The sequence below is a fragment of the Phaethon lepturus genome, unplaced genomic scaffold, assembly GCF_000687285.1.
Source record: "Phaethon lepturus isolate BGI_N335 unplaced genomic scaffold, ASM68728v1 scaffold15320, whole genome shotgun sequence".
In the NCBI taxonomy this organism is placed as follows: Eukaryota; Metazoa; Chordata; class Aves; order Phaethontiformes; family Phaethontidae; genus Phaethon; species Phaethon lepturus.
The window spans coordinates 100,568-111,040 of NW_010512749.1; the positions used below are offsets into that span (position 1 = coordinate 100,568).

Here is a 10,473-nt window from a genome sequence, read left to right on the forward strand (position 1 = left end):
TGAGCAGTGGATTCTGGAAAGGCTGCAGAATTGTAATGTGCAATCTCATTCAATAAATCTTCTCCGTAAGGCTCGGAGTGGGGGTGGGGGAGGAGAAAGGCATGCATAGAACACTCATTGACAGTAAAAGACCTGACCGTTTTAAACAGGCTGCATCTTGCCAATCTGCGGTCTCATGTCCCTGTCAGCAGTAGACGCTTTTTTCTGTGTAGTGCTAGGAATGCTTAAATCACACCAATATCAATTCTGTGGCCCATAAACATAAACCAGTGCAAATCTGCAATACACAACAGACTCTCTCCTCTTGTGTTACCTCACGGAAACATATTTCTGGTTCGCATAATGGAAACAGGGAAGACAAAGAAGTCTGTCCGGGCTTACAAGCTCTCAGGACATGAAGATGGCCATGTATACACATTCCTCCTTTTCTGCACTGTAATTTGATCAGAAAAGTAGCCATTAGAGTGGAGTCCAGCTGCTAATAAAGCCAACATCTACTGAGGACTTGGGACCATTTCTTCAGAGTTATATGGGACTGTGATTCCTCATAAACAAAGCCAGGGCTGGATCCAGCATGTTGTCGCTGAGAGGTGGCAGCCCTCTGAGGCTATGCAGGGACGCATCTGCCATGTGTACAGGATGGTGAGGTGCAATGCAAAGCTGTGCCAGGGGTGCACATTGCCTTCCTGACTACCTATACTGTCCCCCCACACCTGCTTGAACCAGTACAAACAGCTCCATGGATATGAAGAAACAGGAGAGCAGTCATGGAGCTGCTGTAAGATTGATACCTAAATCTGGACAATGTATTAAAATCTCTCCTTCTTCAGTATCAATATGACATTACCAATACTGTCCAGAGACATTCTCAAAGGTGCTTGCTGGAAAAGCTCAGGCATCAAAGAGCATTTAATAGCTGTCTTTCTGTCCTTGCTGTCTTGGAAAGACAATTCCCCACGCCTCTAGTGCCTGACAGTACAAGGTGAAGCCATGTTTTATGCCCAGACCTGAGCAGCAAGGGGTTATCTCCCTCAGACTGTTCTCTGTCTCTGAGCAGCTAGAAGTCCTGCACTAACTGCTATCACCTTCTAACTCCCTGTGGCAATTCAGACAATACTAAGAGTAAACAGAAATAAAGACATGACTCATGTCAGAGCTGGCTGTGGCTATTGTCAAGAATTTCAATAGGCAGTGCACAGCCTAAAGTCAGGGTATAGTACTGGAATCCGTTGCTCTGCAATGAACTTCCAAAACTTTCTTTCAGGTTTATACTGCAAAGTGCAACAACTGATGAAAGCTGCTGAGATTTTATTTTCCATCATGTTCACCAGATCACAAGTGAAAATGTCTCTTTCCCTTGTCTCTATGCTCAATCCCTGATCCTCCTTCCCTCTGTTACAGCATTTTTATGGGACTTTCTCCCATCTACAAGATCCAGAGGGCAGTACATGTTCCACACTGAGATAAAGAAAAGCTATGCATAGAATTACATAAGTTTTTTTAAAAAAATTATGTTTCTTTAAAAAAACTCTCACAATGCTTATGATCACCATGTTTCTCCTTGGCTTAATAACTGTCAGCAGAATTCCATACAATAGACCCATACAGGTCTTTAAGGGACCTGAGCCCCATTAGTAGACCAATTCTGTGCTACTTCCATAATCAACAGTATTACCAGCCCTGGGAAGTGCTTGACCTATGAAAAGGAAATTCTCTCTCTTGTAAAGCTTCTTATCAGTGCTATGGGTGCATGCTAGCTTAGTGTAGGGACTACACTAAGAGCAGGGATTTATGGGGCAAAGAACTAGGAACTGAGTGGAATCAGCAGCTAGGATTTGTTTCTCTCAGAAAGCAGAAAGAGGAAAGGATGGGAACATCCTTCCGAAAACAACTGACTGAAATCTAGGCTGAATCTGTAGCTCAAGGCTTAACTTTCCTCCCAAGTCAAGATGCCTTGAGAGCCTGATTTGCCTAGGTTTGTCTCCAGGTCTAGTCTAGAGTTAACTTGCTTCTACTCCAAATGCAGGGTAAAATAGCATGAACTAATGTCAGCAGCATTGCTATTATTGTATACAGCAGTAAGCCAAAAGACAGTTTGAACAGTGTTGAAAATGGGGATCTTTTTTGGATAGCCTCTGACAGCCATGCCTGTACTGAGCAGCTCTAGCCAGGATAAGCAGAAAAAAACAAAGTATAAGTTGATTTTATGTTCTTGACAAAATTCTCCTTGAGTTTTACCCTAAACAAGAAACTGTGGTAACTGGGCTGCTCTTTGGGATGAGAATTGTGTTGATACAGCAATACGACATGGACAAGCATATTACAGAGCAAAACCTGCTCCTCAGCTAACAAATCATGTGGCATTCTTCTGCCTCTGTCTTCTAGAAAATGTCAGAAACGTGGAAATTCAGTGCTACTTCTCCTTTCACAAGTCATCCTTTGCTTCCCTCTTTAGAATTCTTCCCATTCGTTTGCTCTTTGTTGAGGCAGAAACAACCATGTGGTTGTTGTTTGAAACCACAAGCCTTGTGGTTTCCTTAGGGCCACAGTTCAGTGGAATTAATTGTCAATGGAAGGGGCAGGTTGCATCTGTATGAAAAGCAATCAGGTGCTTTAGCTGTACCTATTGCTGCTGCTGCATTTATCCAAGGAGTGAAAGGCTTCAGGAGTTTCTAGTGGCCATTCTCTGTGCACATCTGATGCAATATCACAGCTGTATTTCTCAGAGCTGATCAAAATGGTGACATTGCGGTTAGGATTCTCCTGCCAGGTGCATACCAGCACACTTCAAATGCTAAACAACTGTCATACCTGCTTGTGCTACTTGCTCACTGTACAAAGGAGCGCTAATCCTTTTCTGATCAGCACTTAGGTTCTTTGCCAAAGTGATGACTCCTGCTTGGACCCACTCTATGTGCTCCTTTGCTTTCACAGAGAGCCTTTGCACTGTAGAACTGCTGCAGGAACCAGGCATGGGGGGAGAAACAAGTCCTACACAGACAATAACCTGCCACAGCCTCAGGGAGTGCTCCTGGGGAACTTCTGATCTTCAGTAGAGATGGTATATGTGATCAGTAAATGCACAAATTTAAGGACCATTCCTTCCCTGGAGCTGGGATTTCAGTGATGACAGTAAAACTGATGTGCAGCTACAATTACTGTATTGGAAAGGCTTTTTCTTTCCTTTCCTCAGTGATCTCCCAAAAAACTTGGTTGTGTGCTGGCATCAGCAGTGTTAATGTCCCCAGAATGGCAGGGAAAACACAACTTCTTGCAGCAAGAATTACTTGGGCAAGCAGCATGGTCAACTGCAGAGGGCACATCTACCTACTTTCTCGCTAAAGACGCTGAAAAGTCCTTATTAGGTCAATGACCTTTGGTAAAATCGTATCTGTATCTGGCTGTTTTACCTCTTGCCCTTTGCCTTATTTAAATCAGGTATAAATTGGGATCTCCCTTCCAAGTGCAGTGTAAACCCCAAGCCATAAAGTAGTGGGAAGGTGTGTTTGCATTTGGCAAGATGCATTCACTTAAACCTGTCAAAAAGCTTGATTCTGTGCTCCAGAGAGTTGCACACAATGTTCCTGACAGAACCACAGGCAAAATCTCCACCCCAGCATTAGCTCCACTGACAGTCCAAACTTGGTGTCTGTGGATGAATGACCAGCTGGAGGGCCAAGCTCAGCTACTCTTAACTGCATTCAACATAGCAGGGAATTAGCATCTCTGTGTTCATGTTTTAATGACAATAACCTTCCAAACTGGCTGTGTTTTATATTTAAGGGCTTTTGAGTGCCATATAGTTCAGCCATAGACACTGGATGGCATGAGCTCTACAATTAATTCCCTAGCATGCAGACTATCTCCTCTTTCACTTCATGCACTTTGTCTTTCTCACCCATTTTCTTACATAGGCTTTTACAAACAACACTTAGATGTGACTACAGCACATGGGGCCAGTGTTCACTAGAGGGGAGAAAAGTTTTGCCTACTTAGCCTATTATTAAAGGGTAAAGGTCTTTAAAGGAAAAGAATGGTAATGACATTTATTATAAAAAAAGAAAAAGTGCTTTCTGCTTACAGGCAACAGAGATCCACAGGGCCAGACTCTAATCTCAGCTATCTTCTGTAAAATTCTTTAAAGTCTGTGTTGATTGTCTGATCAATATTTGAATGAAAGGGATCTCTAACCAGTTGTGAAGAGACTTCCTAAACTCTTCTAATACCCTTTACAGAAACCTTTCTAGCTCTCTTGTACTCTTGGAATGAGTTTAAGTGCGTGAATTTGAAGTAGCAGTAAAACAGACCACCCTTTCAGAAACAGTTCTGGTTTCTTTTCTAATGGGAGAACAGAGTTGTTTCATGAACTACAATTATAGCTACATTTTCTTGAATGACAGATTGACTATGTGAGCCACAACCTTCCAAAATACTTATTTCCCGAACTTTTTGTCAATGAGGAAAGTATACAAAGGCTATGATCTATGGCAGGCATTTGAGGGCAGAACCTTTTATAGGCTTCAGTCATATCATGCTTGGGGATTAACTCTGTGGTGCGGGTATTATTTGACCTACTTTAGAAGTTAAATTAAGTCGTTTTAAATGTCTTCAATAATGGAAAGAAAAAGAAAATGGAGGAGAGCAGGGAGAAAAAATTGATTAAGAAAGTTTGATTTATTCAACTAATTTAAAGAAATGAAGAGATGGCATCTTCAGCTTCCCCTTGGTTTAATGGGTGCAGTTGCATGCACGTTTAATTCAGCTCACTCTGCTGGATTTCATAGAAGAACAGTCCTGAACATTTGCTTCTGCCCTTGTATGCATCAGACTTTAAAATTGTACCTGTCTGCTCTAAGCATTAACTAACAGCCTTGCAGGTTAATTTGCACCCTTACTGAGCCTCAGTTCAGCAAGTACTTCTCTGATTTTTAAACATGTTAGAGACACAGATAAAGACTGCAACTGAATTTCGCATCAGCCTTTGATAAAGAGATGATGGATTCTTTCAGTAGTTACTCTCAAATCATATTGAGTACATTCATTAACCTCATGAGTGTTTTTCCCCAAATAAGCATCTCTTTGCCTGCTTGCCCATCTGTTCTTCACTACAGTATCTGAGCACCTCTGACATGCTGCCACTTGGACAAACCTAGTAGTATTGCTGTATCAGGTTTTCTAAGAACCTTCTCTTTATTTGGAAACTTACTGGTCTTTTATGTAAATTAAAGCACTGTGAATTTCCTTGAGGTTATATAAATGACATTGATTCACAATTATAACAAGTAATATATAATATTCCTGTATATTTATTTCACTGTTTTAAATATGGCAACACTGATTGTCCTTTCTTGGTTATTGCTATTTTGGTGTGTGAACTATTTATACTGAAGCTTCCATTACATAATTATCTCTAGACTTTCACGTTACCCTTCATACACTGTGCTTAGATACCACACTGTGCCTCTCTAAGAGTTGTTGATTTAATCTTACATAACATATATGCTTCTCATTTGAAGGGGCAGAGAGAGCTAGGAATGTGACATCTTGATTTTGTTGGTTAAAAACATGTGCTGTGTTGGAGGAAATTCACTCTAATGGTTTAAATTTCACCTTAAGCCTAAGGGCATATGAAGGTCTGAGTAGCATGTTATTCAGTCCATTTTTAGGTAGAGAATTCATGTTCTAAGATGCTTACGTTCAGCTTTTGTTAGGCTTTTTTTTGTGTATGTTACAGAAGGGCAGAGAATAGGCAGTCATACAGACTAGCCCTGGCTTCAATCTTGGAGCTAATCAGTGACTGATGACCTGCAGGGAGCAGAGAGGATATAATCACTTAAGTGGCATAATTTGATAGAACATAGGTTGATGAATCCAGTGGTGAGGCAAGGGGACAGCTAAATACTCACTGGAGGGGGAAGCAACTGCTCATCCACTGGATTATTCTCCTTTTAAAGAAGGGGGATTTGCATTCTTTATGGCCCGTCAACCATAGGCAGTGGTTCTATTGCTAACTATAATATTATTTTGGTATACATTTTGGAATTTGTCTGTGCTGACATAGTCCTTGTGATCTTGTGTGTAGGCCTGACAGAAGCCCAGACTGACTATGGCTATGCACAAAAAGGATTGCTTACAAAGCTTTTAATGTAGTTGCTTACCCATAAAGCATCCTCTCCAACGCTAGCACTTCAGATGCTGGCACTGTTGTATCGGTCCCTAAGCACCTGTGTGTCCCTGCTTCAGTCTGGCCAAATTAAAGGAAAGGTATCACTTGCTTGACACACATAAACCATGTTTTTTTCCTGACTTTCTACTAAAGACAATTTTTTCTCCATCTTCTTCTTGAAGAAGCACATCCCTTGGGAATAAAACACATTTACAAAGGCATAGGATACTAAAGAGGTGATAAGCTTTCTTGATTGTACTAAAGGTGAGAAGCATTCATATGTCTTGAAAAGCAGTGGAAAATTAGAGCCTTGGCAGTAATTTGCAGGCATGAGACTGAAATTCTAGAGGCTTGTTAGGAATTACCATGAGCCTTGGTGTAATTGCACAGAGCACTGGAATCCCCACAGTGATCCCCAAGAATTCAGCTGAGAGTCAAAGTCTGAGCAAGTCCTGCTATTGGTTAAGAACAATAATCAGACTGAGGTTCTTCTAGTATGCATCAATGACCTTTTTATGTAGAAGGTTATAGGAGTATATAGATAAGAGCACATGGGCTTTCAGCTCATTTCTTAGGAATATTCAACATCACAGTGGGATTAGCTGTGGAACCGCAGGCATACTCCTTTTATTCCAGTCTTCTCCCTATCTTCTTTCCTCTGGATTTTAAGCATCTTAGCAGAAAGAAGGATTGAGATTTAGCAAACCTGGTAAATCCAAATTATGGACTCTATGAAGGAAGCAAAAAGGGGAAATGAAATTCTGAAAACACCTAACCTATGCCATCTTCCTGACCTCATCTAAACCCTGATAAAAGACTCTTTCCATCTCTCCTAAAAGACTGTTGTAGACTATGAAATGAGTGTTTGAGGTATCTTTTTCCCATCCCTCTGACGTATCACACTGTCATATGCACAGCTGATGCTCTGGAAGTCAAGCTGGGTTAGTGAAGCTATTCTTTAAGATATGGGCCAGAATACTTTAATTCGAAGTGACTTTCATCTGATGAAAGTTTAGCCAGTAACTCTGGTGAAATTGCTCTTAATTACAGCTGTTGAGGGTCAAGGCAATGCTACAGCTTACACTGTACTATCCCAGAGGTGGGGCGCAGCTGTCTTTTGCTTTCAGCCTGAACAGCTGGCTTGTGTTGGTTTTCATTTTGTAGTGCAACTCTTCAGAGAAAAGGGGCTAGAAAGTGACTTTTCAAAAGCAAATGAAAATTGAGTCTCATTCAGGCTATGTGGACTGGGGAGAGATCAGGGGAGTTTTGTCCAATTCCACTTATGTCCCATTATTTCTAAACTGTACAGAAGGCTAATGATGATCTATATGGTCATGCATCCAAATCAGAATTTAATTATTAATGCAGATAGCTAAATTTTGGGGATACACAGTAACTGCCCTTCAGGGGGCAATATTCCCAGTTCTATTCTGGCAATGGTAATTCTAAGTTAAGCTATATTTCTAGAACACTTTCGTTATTGGACTTTTTCTATAAATGTGATTGCTTCTAATTAGAAATTATTGGTTTAAATCTACTCCACATGGTCTGTCCTTTTAAGCAAGAAAATTAAACAGTGAATCTTTTCAGCTGTCAGTTTCTGTAAGCCCCCCTCCCACCCTTCTTTTCCCCAATCACACCCAGTAGTGGAGATTCCTGAATTATTATAATCTTTTATAGCACTCTTACATTCTGTTCTCTGAAGTGTAATAAAAGAGTTGTACTTGGCCATTCATCAAAAATGTAGGAATTCCATAAGGTATCAGCAGATGCTAAATACCAGTGCTCTGCAGGTGAATGCACCAAAGGGAAGTTCATGGGCTCAGGTCTCATGTATTGCAAGGGTTTACTCCAACACACTTGTACTCTCAAATGGTTGAAATAAGCCTCAGGATATGAGCAGGTTGGAGTTCAAAGTAATTTTTATCCCTGTGTGGTTGTGATAGAGCTGTGTTTGATAGGTATTCATATTATAAACTTAAATACATTGAGAGATATTTTAGGCAGAACTGCTTTAGCAGGAAATAAAACATCCATGTCCGTACATCATGTATGCATGTGAAAATAGGTTCATGTGCATGTACTTGTACGATTTGCTTTGCTTTATGATTAAACCATACACTGTTTCTCCAAGTATATTATGCCATTGGGTATGTATTACCCATTTACATTTCATCAAAGCTTTTCAGGCATGTCTTTGTCCAAAACTTCCTGGCAAACATAGCAAATAATATCTCAGCAGCAAAGTATGTATATTGCTGTCTGCCTGATGCTCTTCCCCTCCACCCCAGTTATCTTGATAAAGGGGTTGTTCAGGAGCCTGGCCTTCATTTCTCCCCCAACAGCAAAAACTGCATGCACAACAAGCAGCAGACTGAAAAATTATGTTCACGCCTTGACCTTGAGACTTCCTGAACCAGTTTGGATTGGCTCTCCCTTTGAAACAACAGGCTTCCACAGGAAGTTCATAAATGGGCCCAAGTCACAGCAATTGACGTAGTTTTAATATTTTTAACTTGGTTCTTCAAGAACTACCTAAAATGGGCGGTGTTTCATGGACACAAAGAACTGGCCAGCTTTTCCAAGAGCAAACGTCAGTGTGCTGGGCGCAATGCAAACCGTTGAAAGCAGTGTGACTAATGGGCTGTCAGGCCCTGCTAACGCAGCTTCTGCTGAGCACTGCTCTGGGGATGTGGCTGTGTGTGTTGTGAAGCTGCACTGTAGTCCACCGTGTCCCAGTGTCAGCACCACTGGGGCTCCCAACACTGTAGGCAGCCAACATCTCTAGAGAGCTAAACCACAGGCCTCTGTCCCAGATCCCTCAGCTTCAGGCACATTTGGATCCACAGCTTAAGCATTGATACGATCGCTTTCCCCATGTTGTACTCACCTCCCCTACCCCTGCCAATTCTTGCCTCTCTCAGATAGACAAAGTACACTGTACATCATTCTTGTCTTAGAAATGGTTTGCAAGATTCATTCAGAGCTGTTAAAGAAAAGTTCTTTTACTCCCCAAGTCTGAACTGTTGGAAGAGGGATGTGTGAAATGCCAATGGTTTCTTCCATTCACAATGACAGGGGAGAGGACCAGAAAAAATAAATGTTGCAAAGAAACAGGAGTATTAAATCTTTAGAAAGAGAATGATGTATGAAAATGGACATGAAAACCTTGCTTTTAAGATGTTTATCTTTTTCACACAGCTGTAACAAAATGCAACCCCATTAAAGACATTCCTCTTCATTAATTTGCTTTGCACCTTGTTTTCTCATTACCTGTTCAACATGAACTTAATGGAAAACACTCTTCTTTACATCGCTGCACTCCACTGATTGTATGCTGTAATCTGACGACAGATTCAAATTCAAATGCAAAGGTCTTGAGTGCATTGCTCCTATCTAACTATGAAAACAACATTTTCTTGTTTGCAGGTAAGCTAATGGAATGGGATGAAAGTGTGTTATTAATGTTAGCAGTGCATATGACTTCAGGCAAGGCTATTTAATTCATTTATAAATCATCAGCTTTGCCAAAGGGCCATAATGATAGGTTTTAAAGCAACTTTTAAAATTAATTGTCCAGTCTGAGTAGTTCATGATTTGGGATTTTCTGGTCTATACTTAACTGATGTACTTTGAAAGATAAATTATGTATATATTATTGCTTTGAGAAATTGACAGGAATGAAAAAATGAAGCAGGACCCCTTCTAGCAAATAGGCTCTCTTCATTCAGTCAAGAAGTCAGAAACCTTTCTTACAACAAAGCAAGCTCTTCCCACCCCCACAAGCCACAAAAATTAGATCCATTGGATAAACCAAATATTTTTAAAAGTTCTTTTAAATGTTCTTTGGTTTGTGTCTGTAAGCCATTAGATCCAGATCCACTGGACTTGCTAGTATACATTTACAGGGTAAAGAGTTAATTTGGTGTCTTTTTTTTCCCTGATAAAGGCTTATCTTGTATTCTTCCAATCTTTCTTGTAAGCATTTCCTGAGAGGGGGTATAAGCCAAGCAACATGGAGATAATGCCTACAGTACCTAGAAGGGGAGGCCTTGCCTGTTTGGCGAAGGCTAGCAAGTCTTACATAATAATTTATTACAGTACCTTTCTGTTTCCTGGTCTGTGGTTTGCTGCTTGTTCTCAAAGCCAGTGAAGCTGCTCATATCCACATAGCCGTCGTTCTCATTAGCAGCAGATAATGCCCTGCTGGGATCTTCAAAAAACTCAGTAAAGGTTCCTGCTCTGGTGGATCTTCGAGGAGGAATTTGTATGTTTTCATAGTCAGAGCTCATAGCAGGAAGGTTCTC

At 40.8% G+C, this 10,473-nt stretch overlaps 1 protein-coding gene across 1 annotated transcript in view; it reads right to left on the reverse strand.

The window, feature by feature from the left end:
* Positions 1-10,473, reverse strand: part of FGD5 (FYVE, RhoGEF and PH domain containing 5) — a 102,621-nt gene that overhangs the window by 89,432 nt on the left and 2,716 nt on the right. Inside the window, exon 2 of the mRNA XM_010288060.1 lies at positions 10,271-10,470. Coding sequence (XP_010286362.1) covers positions 10,271-10,470 — 200 coding nt within the window. The remainder of the gene's footprint in view (positions 1-10,270; positions 10,471-10,473) is intronic.